We start from the raw sequence: 19,516 nt of genomic DNA on the forward strand, positions 1-19,516 counted from the left end.
TTGTATCTCTAGTGACAGCACACTTCATGGCTTAGCAACTGAGATTAAATACTGAGACGATATAGAGATAAATGTTGATGTAGAATGTTATAAACCTGTTGGGACACAGTGATCTGAAGACCACCCCATTGCTTTACTAATGGTCAAGGTTATAGCTGTTCAACTAGGTCTTTATTTCTGAGGTGAGAATGACTAGTAAAGAGGTTACTAAACTGTGGTCTGCAGAGCATTGCTGTTTGGCCACGGAGATGGCTGGTCCTTTACTTCTGGTTCTCCTTGCTTCTAGGTGCTAGGTCATGTTTAACTCCCCCCCCCTCCCCCCGCATTAACTTTTTCCCCAGTCTTACTTTTTCAAATAAACAATTCCATATAAACATCACCACAAGGATATTACTGGGTCACCAATGGGAAGGAAGGTGGTCCACACAACAATGAATGTGTATGTAAAAACCTAGAGGGTGGAAGAGGTAATATCTTTTATTGAACCAACTCCCGTTGGTGAGAGAGACAAGCTTTCGAGCTTACACAGAGCTCTTTTTTGAGGTGAGACTACCCCTAAATAGAGCTGAATTATCTGTGCGCTCCAAGTGAGTGAACTTCTGTCCCACCACAGAATCTGATACCACTACCCTTATGTTAAATCTTTACAGAGATTAAAGACAGTTGACTCCTCAATCAGTGCTGTTCTTCAAAGGCTCTAGAGTGTGTAAAGGCAATTTGGCTTTGGCTATGAATGACTTGAATTTTATTTTTTAAGCTTGGTGACTTCTGCAGGAGTGAACAGTGATCTATGGAAACAAATCAGCTAGCAACAGCAGCGGGGTTAATTGGACTTCTGTTTATAAAGCTGAATGTCATTTTGTCCAAATTTTTTCAGTTGATATAGACTTAGTTACGGCTCATTTGCACCATGTACGCTCAACCCAGTACTGCACTGCCCCAGGGGGAGAATACACATTGCTGCAATGTTTCATGAGGTCCAGCTCCACTGGACAACACATAGGGGCAGGGGAGCCACAGCTAACTCTCATCTCCATTCCTCTGTGGTCCTGGGGCAGCAATTGTGCCTGGTCCTTGCATGGATGAGTGAAAAATTTGGTTTGCTGCTATTTGTGGGGTCATATTGTTCATTGTACACAGAAGGGTGTAGTTCAAGAAGATTATTTATTTGTTATTCTCTTGCTTACAGATATGCATTCATTCTCTCAGGGGGCAGAAGTAATGCCATGTGACTAAGGTGACCAAATAAATGTCATGAATAGTAAGCAGCTAAAGTGAACAGAATGCGCAAAAACCTGTAGGCTCACATTTGTTCAAATGAGCTATCTGGAGAATACCTGTGAATATCCAGTACATTTGCTCAAATTAGAAATGATTCACAAAGAGAAGGCCAAAATCAAAACAACCCGAAAGTAGTTCAATTGACATCATTTGAGCCTATATACAAGCATGCCTCAGGTTACTGCATGATATGTGGATAGGGTATACAAATTCTCATTCTTCATAGACCAATCATTTGTCATCACTTTGATATTAAAATCAATGTTGAATTTATTTGCCACATCTCTACAGCTCATGCATAATGCTCTTCATAAATTACTTATACTTAAGCATTGCTGCCAGATTACTTCAAGAAAAGGCACAAAAGGCTTCAGGAATATTGCTAACTGTCTGATTATACTATGTGTGCCTATGTTGTTTACTTATCTGAAATTTTTGCCAGTCATCAGGCAATAATTCCAATCAATGAGTTAATGATATACCCTTGTCTTACATAGTGATGCAACAAAACAAGCCCGCTAGTCATAAAAGAAGTGATGAAATTTAGTTACATATTTTCCAAGGACACACTGATATATGGCTCAAAAGTTACTTCCTCACACAGAGCATATTTCATTAGAGTATCAATCTCTAAACACGAGCAACTCTAGAAAATAAAGTTTTAAAGCAAAATGTGTAAGCATGACTTTTTATGGACACTTCTTGGCCAGTACTAGATTGCTGCAATAGTTCTCTTCAAAGTGGAAGCCTGGATGGTAGCATATCCAATGAACAAAGTCAGCTTCTGTTGTTTGTGGTGTTCTCTCACTCTTCTAATTGTTCAGCCATCCACAGGACATGACTTCCAATGTGCCAATGGATCCTCTGTTCCACCAAAGGAAGCGTGCAATTTCACCAACCAGTGCGAAGACAGCAGTGATGAAAAACATTGTAAGTAGCTCTCGGTAGGCTTCATCAGAAGTGAAGCAAAGTTTTTTGTAGTACAGTTAGCACAATTTGATAGCTTTACTTATAAAATAACTAGTAGGGAACAGAAGGGCACAGAATTTCATTTGGATGAAACTTCATGGAATTGTAGTTCATCTATTTTTTTTCTTTTCCCAAATGTTACCTTCTTAAATTTCAATTTCTATCCAAATCTGTATATCTTTAATGGATTTTTCTTATTCAAGGTACATCACTAGATGAAGCTTCCTCCCAACCCCGCTTTCCTTTAATTCACAACTGCTTATTAGAGTCAAAATGTATTAAATGTTAGCTAGATACAAACTTTTTTCTGGAATTCAGGTCTGCTCTAAAATTAATTTTGTGAAAGAATTTTGGTAAAAATCTTTGTTGCAGGTCCATGACAGTTCAGTAATAAAGGTTTCCATTTTGTTCAGGTACAGGAATAGTGGACAAAGTAACACGGCTAGAGCTCACACAACGTACTAAGTGAGCAAACAAATACAAAAAAAGTTATGAACTTATAGCTTTGGCTTAATAACTTGAGATGTCATCAATGTTTCTGAATGTGGCTGTGGTCAACTAGACCTAAGACAGCGATCCAGACAATCTGACTCCACTCAAGCTGGCTGCAAATTACCTAGTTGAACTGAATTTATAGCTGACATTTACCTTTGCTATAACATTAAGCTATGTTGCAACATACGTATAACAATGCCCAGCACAAGAGTCCTGTTCCTGGAACACAAGGAGGAGTTTGGATTTCCTGAATTTTGTGAGTTTTAACTTGAAAACTTAAATGTCACTAGGTTCTACCGGAGACTACCTTGTGGCAGTACCTCCAGAAAACAGATATTCACGTTAGTAGGTTATAGGCTTAGAAATGTGTATCCTGCAGACATAACCCACTTCTATCTTCCTGCTCAACCAAACCAAAGGTTAAGCATTCTGTATGCAGTATCCTGTTACAACAGACAGGATTATGAATTACCAGGCAGAAAATTAAGTCCACTGAATCCCCTCACAAATGCAGTGCCAAGCATGTATCTTGGCAAGTTTCAACATAATAGCAGTTTGAACACAAGGGATGTTTGTATGTTATGTCCAGCTATACCTGAAAAGCTCAGTTTGAGTATGTAGTATATATGGTCCCCGGCTGTTGTTTCCTCTACCGAAGAATATTTCCTCCAGGCAGATAGGTCACTGAAATACACTTTCTGCTACATTGGCAGAATGTACAAGAAAACATGCTTTTTTGTTAATTTCTATTGCAGTTCTTCACACATTCTCTTGTTCAGCCCCATGCATAATTGTGCTACAGGAGAATCATTCATGTGAAAGCAGGAGAGGGAATAAGAGACCCAAAAGACTCTTCTATAAAAATTCTTTCACAGGAGGCAGGGAACAGATCTAAAGAGGAAATAGACTTGAATTTAAATTAGAGATGGGAGAGCCACAAAATTGGAAAACTGGATTTCAAACAGCGTTTGGGAGCATCTGAATCTAAGGATTTAGATCAGATCTGTCTACATGGGGAAGCTATCGCAAAATAAATTAGTGTGTGAATTTAAAATGCAATACTTATTTCTCACTAGCTGTCAGTGCTGACTCTCTTATTCCACACCAAAAGTGCCTTTGTGAGGATTAAGCTAAACTGCATAAAGGGACTTTAACATGGAATAAGTGTGTCCACATGGACAAAAAAACTATTCTGGACAGGTTCTATGTGTAGACAAGCCCCAAGTGTTAATCGTAAAATTCAGATCCAGATCTGGGTTCTGATTTTGAAATATTGCCCTGTCATTGCCCACTGACAATCGGGGCTGTTCAGATTCAGTGTTTTTATCTGAGCTAGTCTTTTGCTTAGGCCCCAAAACTGCACTCTGATGTGAATGAATGGATCCCTGTGCCCATGCAGAACTCCACTGATTTAATTTGGTCTCCATATGGAAATAAGAGTTTTAGCTGCATGAATCGGATGGTAGGAATGGAACCTCAAATATTATACTTTTATCACCATTTTGGTCTCATCTTTTCTCTTCCACATCTGAGCTGTTTGTGCAGGAGAGAGAGAGTGGAATAAATTGCATGTATATTGTATTTAAGCTGTGAGCTTCTATTGCAAAATATTCACTAGGGGGAAAATGATAAAACTGCTTTTTTTAAAAAAATTGCATTCCCAAGATAGCACTCTTGAAAATAATATATATAGAGATATATATACACACACACAGTAGGTGTGTTGGCTAAATTTTTAACTCTCCAAAAGCACTCTCAAGGAGCCATTAAAAATATACACATTATTTTCACTGGAAGTGTTTGTCTTTGTTGGGACAGTATCTTCTGATCAAAAATTCTTTAACAGTGTGATGCAGTGTCTCATATTTCTAGCAAGATTATCAAAATTAAATAGACACAGTTGAACTTGAACTGTTTGTTTCTCTGTTGAGATTTAGACAGATTTTTTTAACTTAGGGATGGATTTCAAGACTTTGTTTTGTTAATAACACTGCAAAACAAACACTGAGAAAAATGTGTCTAGAACAACCCACACAGTTCTTCCTCCTCCCCTCCACTCCCCAAGCAGTAACTTTATCTGCGTAAATTTATCTTCCAGCAAATTACATTGGACAACTTTCAAGTTAGATGTTCTATGAAAATAAATAGAACCGATCTTTTAAAAAATAATCGTGAGTGATCAAGAGTTTTAATTTAAAACAAAAGAACCGTGCTTCTTATTCTAACTTGTTGACATTTTAATTTGGGTTTTCAGCTATGGGAAATCTCTTGAGGTAAGATTGAGTGTGATTCAGTTTATTTCATATAATAAGGCAACTATGCTCCAGCAGTGTTTGTGATAATGAACCATTGACATGCTTTTCAGCAAGATGTAGCACATTACCAAAGATAAAAACAGCAGCAAAAAATTAGCTGCTGGCTCAGCTAATCTATACATTAATCTACACCACAAATGCCTAAGACAGTGCTGTCTGCTCCCTCTTTTGCACCTCATAACTAATCATTGTGCTGCATTGATGTGGACACAGAAAGAGACATACATCATAGTATGGTTGAATGCAGAGGAGGCAACTCTCTTTAAAACTATTACCTAATGATGGTGACTTCCCCCCCTCCTGCCCCTCAACACAAATGACCCAGCAGGGCTGTTCTATTGTGGACCAAAACTGGCACCAATGGTCCTGGCTTCTGCAAACCTGAGGGTGGTATGAAAGCCTCTCCAGGACCCTGACTGAAGCCAGCCATGATCCATTCCCTTCCTCCATGCTGGAGATAGGAGAGACAAGATGAGGGGAACCACATGCTGCGTGAGACATAGGAGAGACCTTCTCACTGTGAATTGTCATGCTGGGGACCAATGCCCAAGCAGCCCATTGCGCTAAAGGGACTTCAAATCTTGTTATCGCATCAGCCACACTGGAACTCACTGCAGGAGACAACAGCAATCAGCTTGGGTAACTCTTGTACTTCAAGGAATCCCTATTGAGGTTACAGGGACAAACCATCCCGATGTGTCGAAAGAATAGTAAATATGGCAGGAGACCAGCTTGGCTTAATGGTGAAATCCTTGCGGATCTTAAACATAAAAAAGAAGCTTACAAGAAGTGGAAGATTGGACAGATCACCAGGGAAGAGTATAAAAATATTGCTCGGGCATGTAGGAATGAAATCAGGAGGGCCAAATCACACCTGGAGCTGCAGCTAGCAAGAGATGTTAAGAGTAACAAGAAGGGTTTCTTCAGGTATGTTGGCAACAAGAAGAAAGCCAAGGAAAGTGTGGGCCCCTTACTGAGTGAGGGAGGCAACCTAGTGACAGAGGATGTGGAAAAAGCTAATGTACTCAATGCTTTTTTTGCCTCTGTCTTCACGAACAAGGTCAGCTCCCAGACTGCTGCGCTGGGCAACACAGCATGGGGAGTAGGTGGCCAGCCCTCTGTGGAGAAAGAGGTGGTTAGGGACTATTTAGAAAAGCTGGACGTGCACAAGTCCATGGGGCCGGATGCGTTGCATCGGAGAGTGCTAAAGGAATTGGCGGCTGTGATTGCAGAGCCATTGGCCATTATCTTTGAAAACTCGTGGCAAATGGGGGAAGTCCCGGATGACTGGAAAAAGGCTAATGTAGTACCAGTCTTTAAAAAAGGGAAGAAGGAGGATCCTGGGAACTACAGGCTGGTCAGCCTCACCTCAGTCCCCAGAAAAATCATGGAGAAGGTCCTCAAGGAATCTATCCTGAAGCACTTACACGAGAGGAAAGTGATCAGGAACAGTCAGCATGGATTCACCAAGGGAAGGTCATGCCTGACTAATCTAATCACCTTCTATGATGAGATTACTGGTTCTGTGGATGAAGGGAAAGCAGTGGATGTATTGTTTCTTGACTTTAGCAAAGCTTTCGACACGGTCTCCCACAGTATTCTTGTCAGCAAGTTAAAGAAGTATGGGCTGGATGAATGCACTATAAGGTGGGTAGAAAGTTGGCTAGATTGTCGGGCTCAACGGGTAGTGATCAATGGCTCCATGTCTAGTTGGCAGATGGTATCAAGTGGAGTGCCCCAAGGGTCGGTCCTGGGGCCGGTTTTGTTCAATATCTTCATAAATGATCTGGAGGATGGTGTGGATTGCACTCTCAGCAAATTTGCGGATGATACTAAACTAGGAGGAGTGGTAGATACGGTGGCAGGTAGGGATAGGATACAGAGGGACCTAGACAAATTGGAGGATTGGGCCAAAAGAAATCTGATGAGGTTCAACAAGGATAAGTGCAGGGTCCTGCACTTAGGACAGAAGAATCCAATGCACCGCTACAGACTAGGGACCAAATGGCTCGGCAGCAGTTCTGCAGAAAAGGACCTAGGGGTTACAGTGGACGAGAAGCTGGATATGAGTCAACAGTGTGCCCTTGTTGCCAAGAAGGCCAATGGCATTTTGGGATATATAAGTAGGGGCATAGCCAGCAGATCGAGGGACGTGATCGTTCCCTCTATTCGACATTGGTGAGGCCTCATCTGGAGTACTGTGTCCAGTTTTGGGTCCCACACTAAAAGAAGGATGAGGATAAATTGGAGAGAGTCCAGCAAAGGGCAACAAAAATGATTAGGGGTCTGGAACACATGACTTATGAGGAGAGGCTGAGGGAACTGGGATTGTTTAGTCTGCAGAAGAGAAGAATGAGGGGGGATTTGATAGCTGCTTTCAACTACCTGAAAGGTGGTTCCAAAGAGGATGGTTCTAGACTATTCTCAGTGGTAGAAGATGACAGGACAAGGAGTAATGGTCTCAAGTTGCAGTGGGGGAGGTTTAGGTTGGATATTAGGAAAAACTTTTTCACTAGAAGGGTGGTGAAACACTGGAATGCGTTACCTAGGGAAGTGGTAGAATCTCCTTCCTTAAAAGTTTTTAAGGTCAGGCTTGACAAAGCTCTGGCTGGGATGATTTAATTGGGGATTGGTCCTGCTTTGAATAGGGGGTTGGACTAGATGACCTCCTGAGGTCCCTTCCAACCCTGATATTCTATGATTCTATGATTGCTCCCACCCTCGCATCGGGCATCTAGAGAGGAATCCACTCATTACTCGAGGTCCTCCAAGAAAATATCCTACTCTGTGTTGGATAGATATACTCCATCCTCTCTAAATAGTTTTGGGGGGCTGTTTACTTCCCTTCTGGGAAATCAGTATACCCCCTTGTCACTTTTATAAACTTGCCAGTTTCTCAGTTAACTGCTTTCTTGGCCTGGTCAGTCTTGGAAGGTCTGGCGACTCCTCACCAAACTTGTCTTGGTCTGAGCAGATCAAGGCTATTTCAGGAAAAAGAGATGAAATGTGGCTGAAGTCCCTCTTTCTTCTAACGATCAAATCAAGCTGTTTTGCTGTGCCTAAATAATTCTACCCCAAGTGAATAATGATGACCTGCTGGGAATGAAAACAGCCTGCCATGGAGTGGATGAGTGGCACTAGCTGATCCCACAACCTTCCCTGATACCTCATGCAGGCAACCAAAATGGGGACTGTGAGCCAGATTTTTGCCAGATGCTTCGTTATACGCCCAATAATTTTTTTTTATTAAAGCTAATGTTAAAATTATATAATACATAGGATAAGAGAAGAGTGTCTGTACATCTGGGTATAGTGCTTAAATTACCCAAAAGTATGAAGGTTGGTTGAAAAGTTATACAATATATAGGGGACATAATCAACAATAACCTAAATAAGATTGATTAAATTTAATGATAGAATTTAGATATTCGCATCCAAATATTTGGGTACATGAACAGTTATGCAGAGAGTCGATTATGGAAAGCAAATATATCAATGAGTGAAGATGGACAAACAATGGCTCATGACTGCTTTTAATACCTTCATGGGGCAAGTAACCTTTTCACCACTCTCATTCAGCACAATTTTGGTACCATGACAAAACTGATCTGCTTTTAATTGACAATGTCAAGATGACTTTTCCTTGATCCCATTGCAAGTTTCCTGTGGCAACACTTTGCTAGACTCATTGCTCTTTGAACCAGAAACTATTTCCTCCACACTGAAAGTCCTCAAAAAGACCACCAGGAAGGCTGCTGTAAATGGTACTGCTTTACTGACGCTATTGCAAACTTGCGGAATGTAAGGATTAAATCTCTTTTTGTCTGAATAATAATTGGTTTTCTGCAGTCTGCCCATGGTCCCCTTGAACATGGCCAACTTTCTAGTAATCTGCAAACTACACACCCAGTGCAAAGATTGGGGAATCCCTTTATGGGATGGGCCATACGTGAGATAGGCCTGGCACTTGCTGAAATCCATAAACTCTGAAAATCCTGCTTTGTAAATTTGGAATGTCCATGTGGCAATGGAGTATCATGCTACTCTGAACGCGATCAGTAATCAAGGTTGCACATGGTATGAGGCATTGCTATTGTGTCCTTTCAGCCTGTGTTGCTAATTCCCAAAATCTGAAAGCAAGACAGAGCATCGATCATGGCATTATTAATACCAAGGACAGGTCAGGCTAGATGATCATAATGGTCCCTTCTGATCTTGGAATCTATGTTTTCACTCTAGAAATGAACTCACTTATCATGGAATCTGTTACCCCAAATAGAGATGGACATTAGGATAGAGAAAAACCCCACAAATATGATGTCCTTGGTGATTCTCTGGATGATCCAGCCACCTCTGAGCACATCATTTCCCTTGGAAGTTGTAACAGAGTATACAAACCCTGTACTGGTTAGGTGAGGGTTAATGAACCACTGGAAGCTCAAGCAGCTCTGCTTCACCACACCTACAAGATATGGCAGGGCCGGAGGAAGCTCAGCTGACTTAGCAGCAGCCCTGAGTGGACCACACACTTTCACATCCTCAGCTCCTGGAGGATACTGTGGCTGAGAATAGGGATTGCTCACACAATCACAACAAATCTGAAGGGAAGGTTGGCTGACTCTGAACAATTACTCTGGTACTATTGTTAGTGGCTCTAACTATTGTTTGGCCATTGAGCTAGACTGCAGCCTGTGAGAGGCCCCTTGAAGGAAGGGAAGCCTGTCAGTTTGTTGTTTTTCTTTTTTCCTTTTTGTGGGCCTTTGATATCCCAGAAGGGGTTGACTCCCACAGGACTCAGCCAGAGGACTGAGTCTTCCACAACTGGATCATCCTGACTCTGAGGACTTCAGGCTAGGGGAGTACAGGGCCCCATCACACCCCAACGGCATACTATAGGAGACCAATATCATGACAGACATACACTCGGAAGCTCATGCCACCATCCGTATCTAAGTGGACCTGCAAGTCCACATCCAGCAATCACTCTGCGTGCCAAAATGATACCCTATTGTATTCTGACAAAAACATATCCCAAACCTTTAGGTCCTCTCTCGTTTCCTTGGTCAGCCAAATATAGTGATGAGGCCTAGTAATACCAATTGTGGCTGCAGCTAGTGTACATTAAAATTACTTCCATGAGCCATAACCCTGCATGCAAAATTTAGATGGCCAGTGATAACCTGCAGCTGTCAGAGGCATGCTTTCTTGGTTGCCAGAATTATGGATAATAATTCTCACGATTCTGCCAATTTTTCAAAAGGGTGATGAGAAATACCCACTGCGGTATCCAATTCCAAATGGGCATCGGGGCCTTTCGTGTTTTTCCTTGCTGATGGTGCTCCCAGACAGTGTCTGTTTCTGTTCTTCCTACAAAAAGAAAATCACCAAGATAATGGGTGACTTCTCTAAGTCCGGATTCCTTGACCAGTGCTGATTCTAATGCAGAACTAAGCTTTTCAAAGGCTGCGCAGGAGGTATAATTTTGTTCAAGTAAAATTGCCCCGTGAGTTGAAACCCTAACAAACTAAAGTCAGAAGGGTGCACAGGCAGCAGTCTGAAGTCTGGCTTAATACGATTTTTTTGCTATCAGAGTTCCTTCTTCACACATCCTTATGTTCAGTGCAGGATTGAAGGAGGGACAGCATACCCCATAGGCAGCAGGATCAATAGCAATTGGGAATCCTGTTGGTACTGAAGTGGGGAGGACTGGAGAACAAGACTCTCCCCTTCTAAACCTGGGATGGGCTCCCATACTGTGCCAGAGACAGCCCCAGCCACGCCAGCAGTGGGTACGGGGCCATGGGGTCCCAGCAGTAACATCTCACCAATGGCCCCTGTGTTCCAAACTGTCTATAAGGAGGGATTACCATCCATAATTCCCAGAGGCATTATCACCAAATGGGGTCCCTCACTGCAGAGAGGCTAGAACTGCCTCCACCTCCCCCAGAGCCTCACCAGTTGAAGCAGAGTGTAAGGCTGCCTCAGAAGCCCTCACCAAAGCATGGGGTTCAGCAGGCTGTTTCTCCCTTGGGCACAGGTTCTTCCTTTCAGTGGCTGCTCTTGTTCCCCTCTCTCTGCATCCTCTGGAGCTTCTGGTCCCAATTCACAGAGACTAGGTCCTGAAGCTAGAAGTTCTTTGGCAGCCGTAATATGAGTTAGAGCTCCAGGGCTAGCCTTGGCAGCCACCTTCCTCAAAACTTCTGAGAGGGCACTGCTGGGGCTGCTTAGAGGAACTGGGTTGCTCTGAGGTTCCCCTAAGCTGCCAGGTACATATCTTCTGCTCTGGCAGTGACCCCAGAGTTGCTGCTCTGCTTCTCTCATTATGCAGCCATGCTGGCTGCTGTTGAAAAAATGCCTGAAAAATGGCTACTTGCCCAGCGATAAGTAGCAGTAATCACCTCCACCTTCTGCTTGTCCAATCACCAAACCCCACTAGCACCCCACTGCCCAATGGCAGTAGTGATGGGTGGGGCATGCTCTGGTGTCTGAAAGAAGTATACAATGTCTCTCCTGTTCCCCATGCTGGGCAGCAGGAAAGGGGGGAGGGAGGAAGGCGGAAAGAGAAAGAAACAGCCCCTTCCTCCTGAACACATGGTGAAAGAGAATAGGAGGGAGAAGTAGGGGGACTGCATGGAGCACTGTCCTATCTGCTCCTGGTTGAGATCTTCTTCCACCCCTGCGGGTGTCTCTGGTGCTCCTGGCTCCATCAAACTGGCACCCCAACTAGTGAATTGAGCATTAGCACTAATTTAATGTCCATTCATGAAAGGTGCTAAATGTCACCTGGAAAGTGCTGAGTGCCCTATCCATCCATTGATGAGATGACACCCCCAAGTAAGGATTCAGTAACTTGCAGGATTAGGCCCTTGGAGATTTCTGGATATGGGTTTATACTTTCCTAATAAATGTAATAAAAATCCAGGGTTCAATACAATGATATGAAAGACAATGGAGATAAAAATATTTGTGTTAAATGGTTATTTCCTAATGTTTAATCTTAATTACTGCACGAGAAAGCCCAGTGCTGACATGAATAATAGTGCATATTGAAGCATTTGAAGTAAATGGTAACTTGATGATGTTTGCAGTATCTCTTAAGAACAATTTTTATGCATACAAAGTATTTTGCTAGCCTGCACAGTTTCCTGTACATTTGTAGAGATGGTGAAAATGCATCTATATGGGACCTTATATGTGGTGGGGAAAGGGCCTGTATTATATCTGCAGTAGTAAAACAGGACATGAGATCCTCCAGGAGATAGACATTGACTTTTTTTGCAACCCTCATTCTCCCCTCCCTGTTATTCCCACTGCATTGTTTATTGCTATTACTCATTGTGTCTGGTCTACAGTTTAGAAAGTCTTTTTAGTAATTTAAGCTATTTCTGGGTGCTTTATAAGTAATAACTAAGACTAAGATTTTGTTATGGTTATTTTTAGTAAAAGTCACAGACAGGTCAAGGGAATAAACGAGCTGGTGACCTGTCCATGACTTTTACTAAAAATAATCGTACAAGCCATGGGGCAAAAGCACACTGCCGTGGCTGCAGCCTCCACCATGGGGTAAGGGTGCAGGGCCCGGCGGGAGCGCCAGCTGCAGGGCAGACCCAGCTGTAGCCCCAGCTTCAGCCACTGACAAGTGAAGCCGAAGAAGTCACAGAGGTCCGGTAAAGTCATGGAATCAGTGACTCCCATGACCTCCATGACTAAATCGCAGCCTTAGTAATAACTAACAATTTGTAATTTCATTTGTATCTATTTCTCTGGGTATGGTTGCATTTTATATTTGCTCAATGAGTCAAACCTTTACGGCATACAGTTTCTGAAAACAGTCCTCTTTGATTAGGTTCCTCCTATGAAACATGTGACTTTGAAACTGACCTGTGCAATATGATGCATGATGGGGACTTACAGACTGGATGGACTAGGAGAAATGGCCTGACCACCATGGGATCTCCACATTCTGACCACAATGGGAATAAAACTGGTAAGGGTCTCTTATATTTTAAAAAAGGAATAACCATGTCTTTATGAACTCCCACCTGTTTTATTTCACCAACTTACAAATACTCATGTCATGTTGGATTAATTGCATTGAACAACAATAACAACAGGCTTGCAATTATGTTGTGTGGGGTAGAATCTTTTGTGTCCAGGGATGTTTAGTTGTCTATTTATAATCACATTGTTTCTGAAATATTAGGTCTATCATGGGCAAAAGTGTAGGCCTATTTGGCCCTTTCAAATGAGCAATTAGTTATATAATTAGTCACTTGATGTGCAATAATCACAATTGCATGCATTTTCTGAAAGTGTGAGCCTATTCTTCAGATATTCATACTACTGTGCTGGGTACTGGGTGGCTCCTAGTAAGCATTCTTTGATCTCTATCTTGATGAACCTGTGGTCCACAAACCCCTGGGGGTCCACAGTCTATGTGTAAGGGGTCCACGAAAGGTTGGGGACATGAAAGGTTGTCGTTGCCATACAACAGTGTTTTTCAGCCTGTGCTCTGCAGACCCTTGGGCAGTCCACAGACAATGGGTAAGATTTACAAAGGGGTCCGCACCTCCATATTAATTTTTTTAGGGGTCCGCAAATAAAAAAGGTTGAAAACCACTGATCTATCTATTGGCAATCACAAACCTACCTGGAGCTGATGAGTGCTAGCCACCTTTCACTCAGGATAAATGAGGGAACAATGAAATTCCCTTTGTTTAGTGATAGCTGAAACAATGGAAATTGCTGCTCCCTGGATAGACTGAATGCAGATGTAGGGCCTGAGGATTACTCGATGCCTTTGTGTCAGAAGCAACCAGAAAGTGAGCAGAGAGAGTAGCAAAAAAGCAGAAGACAGCGAAAGAAGCACTTGTAGTGAAGCCCTGACGGAACACCAGGAGAGACAGCTTCTTGTGTGGACTGCTGGCTGAAAAGGCAGGCTTGGAAACTGCATCCTGTGTTTTGATCCTGCTGTATTCAGTGTAGTCTTTATTTTAAAAAAACAGGATTGCACCAAAGAAATACATGATTCTATCATCAGTTTATCTTCCTAATGGAGACAGTGTGCAAGGCCTTGAATATTGGTTAACCACTCAGGCCAAAAGGGGTGACATTCGTATAGTATTTAAAACATGTCTGAAACCAATGTTAAGGAAGGATATTGGGGTATGTGTACACTGCAGTGGTGACGGAGAACTTTGGAAAGTTCTAATTTTTGGAGATATCACTTGTGGTGGGATGTGGAGAGCTGTGCCATTACAAACCAACCAATACCACCAACTCATTTCTCATAGGCCAAAATAGTTTTCAGAAAATAATAACAATGCTACATATGGGCACTACTGCCATAGGCTATATTTGAACTGGTGATGCAGAGGTGAATAAATGAAACATCTTCTTTTCTGAAACCTGCAGAATGAAAATTATTTAGAAATTTTCTAACTTTTTCATGAAAAATCTTTACCACTTTTCAACAAGCTCAAATTCCATAGTACAAGGTCCTCCACTAAGTCACTACAAAGCCAGGACTCAGTCCAGAAACTCTTTATCATGTGCGCAGTACCATTAGCTTCAGTGGAACTGTATAGCACATGAGTAAGAACGGCTGGCTTGATTTTCAAAGGAAGCAGTAGGAACTCGGCATTTTTGAAAATAGGTCCTCTTTGCATAAGTATTGGGTTGTGTAGCTGTTGACTCAAACACTTGAGCTAATGTCAAGCACCATGTTGATAGACCTGGTTTTATTTCAAGGACCCAAATCATGAAGTGTTTTATATTTGTAACAATAACAAATAAATCTTAGCTCTTACATAGCATTTATCAAAAATAGAGAGAAAAAAAAACCAGAAATGAATTGGAAGACACCATAGCATATGGAGTAGAAATATAGTATGTTCTAGGCAGGAAGCAAAATTCTGCAATAAGTGAAGTTTCCAAGGGGTCTTAAAGTGTAAGCCTCATGGACAGCACTATAGCAATCCTATCTGGACAGGGCAGAAGCCTGGGTAACTGTGGTGGGGCCTACATCTAAGAGACAATTACAATGACCTTGCCAAGCTGCAAGAAAAAAGGATTTCTGATCTGTCTAGACATTCAGAACCAGCTGAAGATTCAATAGGATCCATCAGTTGAAATTCTTAGTAACAAAAGGTGGACAACTTGAATAACTGCATCCTGAGCATACAGATTGCGTTACAACCCAGACAATCTGCTGTATAAGTTGCATGGGCAAAAATGGTAGTAGAATCTGGCCCTCTCATTCCTGTTTCAGTTGCTAATCTAAGGAGAGAGACCAAATTGTAGTCTTTCATTTTCTGTAGATATTGGTTCTGATTGTCTCGGGGTTTTGAATGTTTATCTGCTTACAGTTACAGTTACTTTTCAGGCGTGTGGCCTTTCCCACCCTGTGTTTAACCTGTGTTTACTTCGCAATTTGTTTTACTCTGGTACCTGCATGGACACTGGAAAAAGCATTTGTATGATGAGAAATGAATCCCAGGGTGCACTCTGAGAGGGAACAATTCTTGCCGTCATAATTGATAGTAGCATAAAATCCAAGTTCACCGGGAAGTGTTTATTCCTATGAAGATTTACATAATCATTTACTAGGACCCACTTAGCATTAGCTTTATCTCTTCCTGGCTGTCACTACTCTGTGAAACTTTGTTAATAGTAAAGTAATGACAATATTTTATGCTCCAGGTATACATACGTACCAAGACCCTTTTACTTTACCTTATTCTTGTATTTTTAATGTACTTTTAAAATATCTCCTTAAACTGTAATTAAACACTGTCAAATGGTCTGGAAGGTGAGACCTGATCTTGTCTGTTATTTTAGATACAGTATATTCAGATACAGCTCTGTTTTTACTCACTGACTTTAAAAGCTCATTAAAATGAGAGTCTGGTAGAGTTGACTAGGATCAGGCTTAGGGCTCAATTGCATCATCAAGTCACAGCTCACTGTGGGGAGGAAATGGACCCCTCCAGCTGGAGCTCCGTGGAAGCCCTGGCAGGCACAAAGATGCTTGGAATACAAGGAGAATATGACCATTCCTATGTCCCTTGACAGGCTGAGGGAAGAGCTCCACTGGGCAAGAGAGTGGGGCCAGACCATAGTTCTTCCCCCCTCTGTGTCTGTCTCTTCTGCAGTATTGGTAAGACTTTAGTTGTCCCTGTGTTCAGGTGAGTGCAAGGACTATGACTGCACCTTTCTCCCTACCTCCTAGGGTGCTTCTTGACCATCTCCTCATGCACAGGGGTCAAGCACATTTAAGCCCAAAGCTTGTAGGCAGATACCGTTTAAATTTCCCAATACATATCCATGACAGTGCACTATGTAATGTTTTGCTCGCTTGTGTGGCTATAACCTGTAGGCAGCAGAGACACAGAAGAATAATTCTTAAGTCAGATGATGACTTGGGCAGAGCAGACTTTACTGGGGATATGCTCAGCTTTTAAAGAGGAACTGCCTCACAGCTGACAATAAATATTTTTCCGAGATCTAACTTTACATTCCTATTCACTCACAAAATTTAACATACCATTTGGGGACTCCCAATTATGATATGTACCTTAGAATTGATTTAAGATGTTATTCCGGTCCTGGATCCTCTTAATTAGTGAATTCCCAGTTATATGGAGGGATGCTAAATCTGAATGGTGGTTTAATGCAGTTGATACATATCTAGGGATAAGAAATAAATCTCATATTGTATTTATTTAATGTGTTTTGCTTCTGTGGGGACATCATTATTTTTATTTAAAAGTTCACACTGAAGTCCACATGGTTTCTCCTAGTGATGGAGCCTCCCCTCACTCTCTACCCCTCCTGTCCATCCCACCGTGCACACACAACAGTTAAAGATAGAGGACCACAATTTCACTGGCCTTGTATGAGTTTGAGGAAAAAAAGGAGGGGAAAAGAAGATGGATGAGATTTCCCTTGCTCCTTCCTTGTGTCCATATGCAGGATTTAGTATAACTGCAATCCTCACGTTCAGGAAGAGCAAGAACTCCATGAATCTAGCTCCACCTGCTACACTTGATACACCATCTGCTTTGGAGTATCAAGGGTGGATCAAAAACAGGGTCACTGCCCTCTACCAGCCAGTAGAGCTGGCCCTGCATTGGGAGAAGCACATGTTGTCACCTTTCAAGGAGCTTGTTCTTCTGAAAATATTGTATTTGTGATGAGGCCAATTACTTTGGGAGCACCAACAGGATGATGCAACCTCCACACTGCCTCCAATAAGGCCAGTGCCTGTGTAGTTCTAGTTGGGACCATATTAAACTACCATTTTAGCAAATGTTGCACTGGAGCGCAAACACAGAGCATCCTCTTGATTTATATATATCTATATCTAGGAATATGCTTAATATATATATTGTGACAAGGTCGGGCCAGATGTCTATAGGAGAGTAATAGAAGGCAGATATATTAGCCCCAGGCTAAGTAGGTCCCTTTTCCCTGAGTAAGGTAACAGGGAAGGTTTCAGAACAATCAGGAACCTTCTGGAGACAATTAAGACAGGCTGATTAGAACACCTGTAGCCAATTAAGAAGCTGCTAGAATCAATTAAGGCAGGCTAATCAGGGCACCTGGGTTTTAAAAAGGAGCTCACTTCAGTTTGTGGTGTGCATGTGAGGAGCTGGGAGCAAGAGTCACTAGGAGCTGAGAGTGAGAACGCGGACTGTTGGAGGACTGAGGTGTACAAGCATTATCAGACACCGGGAGGAAGGTCCTATGGTGAGGATAAAGAAGGTGTTGGGAGGAGGCCATGAGGAAGTAGCCCAGGGAGTTGTGGCTGTCACACAGCTGTTCCAGGAGGCACTCTAGACAGCTGCATTCTACAGGGCCCTGGGCTGGAACCCGGAGTAGAGGGTGGGCCCGGGTTCCCCCTCAAATCCTCCCAACTCCTGGTCAGACACACGAGGAGTCAATCTGGACTGTGAATTCAGAAAAAATGGCCAAGCTGAGGGCTGCTGTGAAGCTCCAAGGCAAGCAAATCCGCCAATAAGTGCAAGACCCACCAAGATAGAGCAGGAACTTTGTCACAACTGATGTCGGAAGTGGGATCTGGTGTCCACAGCGCAGCGGAAGAAGGAGGGTGTTTGGAAGGAAGAAAAAAAAAAAGGAAGAGGGTCTATTTTTATTTTTTTCACCACAATGGAGGAGGTAGTGCAGGCACTGATACAAGCCACGGCTGCCCAGCAGGAGGCTACTCGTGTCCAGACAGCCGCCCAACAGGAGGCAGGGCGGCTGCAGCAAGAGACTAATCACCTGCTGATGGACCAGGCTGCTCAAGACCGGGCTATGTTGTGGGAACTGGTAAACCAGGTAAAGGCCCTTACAGAGCTGAACCACGGCCATGATAGGACGCAGATCATGCAGGCCAGCAATTGGCTGCAGAAAATGACATGGGAGGCTGATGTAGAGGTATACCTCCTGGCCTTTGAGAGGACAGCCCTGCGGGAGGCTTGGCCCCAAGAACAGTGGTCTGGCATCCTCGCTCCATTCCTGTGTGGGGAGGTCCAGAAGGCCTACTATGATTTGCTGATTTGCCTGAAGAGGCTGCGGCAGACTACCCCCAGCTGAAAGCAGAGATCCTGGCCAGATCTGGGGTAACGACCGCAGTGTGGGTCCAGCGATATCATGAGTGGAGGTACCAGGAAAACAAAACCTCACGGTCCCAATTATATGACCTTATCCATCTTGCACGAAAGTGGTTACGAACTGAGTCCCGGAGTCCAGAGGAGATACTAGAGGTTCTGGTCATCAACCGGTACAGGAGAGGACTACCGCCAGACCTTCGTGCCTGGGTAAGCCAGAATGAACCCTCCACCTACGACGAGGTTGTCGCGCTGGTAGAAAGACAAAGGACGGCGAGGGAGCTGACCCGACCAGTTAAGGAAGAAGCACCCCGGGTTAAACTAGCAGCACCAAGCCGTAGAGCTCAGGTGACTGGGCCACCAGGAGAACCCAGGTGGAAAAAGAGAGGGGCTGAAGGCCCACCAGAAGCCACAAAGAGTCGGAGCACTGAGAGGGAAGAGGTTCATGACGTTAGACTACCCAAACCAAGAGACGGGGGAATGCCTAGGGCTCCATACAGATGTTACGCCTGCGGGGAGTGGGGACACATAGCTGCACAGTGTCCTAATGCTGAGGAGCCTATGCAGTGTAACCTGGGGAACTGGGCAGACTCATGCTCCCTAATCCACCTTGTGGGGGTCTCACTAACCCCACATATGTACACTAGACTGGTGAAGCTAAATGGGGTAGAGACCACAGCACTGGTTGATTCAGGGAGTGCTATCATGCTTGTCTCAGGGAAGCAAGTGAAGCGTAGTCAGCTGCTGTGGGCTAAGCATATGGGGATAACATGCGTCCATGGGACAGTTGGTTATTACCCCACCATCCCAGTAAAAATCGAGATTCAGGGGACCACTACTGAG

At 43.2% G+C, this 19,516-nt stretch overlaps 1 protein-coding gene across 1 annotated transcript in view; it reads left to right on the plus strand.

The window, feature by feature from the left end:
* MALRD1 (MAM and LDL receptor class A domain containing 1) overlaps window positions 1-19,516 on the plus strand; it is a 478,214-nt gene that overhangs the window by 14,222 nt on the left and 444,476 nt on the right. The window contains exons 2-3 of the mRNA XM_037891563.2: window positions 1,998-2,211; window positions 12,907-13,047. Coding sequence (XP_037747491.1) covers window positions 1,998-2,211; window positions 12,907-13,047 — 355 coding nt within the window. The remainder of the gene's footprint in view (window positions 1-1,997; window positions 2,212-12,906; window positions 13,048-19,516) is intronic.

Source organism: Chelonia mydas, chromosome 2 (assembly GCF_015237465.2).
Source record: "Chelonia mydas isolate rCheMyd1 chromosome 2, rCheMyd1.pri.v2, whole genome shotgun sequence".
Taxonomy (NCBI): Eukaryota; Metazoa; Chordata; order Testudines; family Cheloniidae; genus Chelonia; species Chelonia mydas.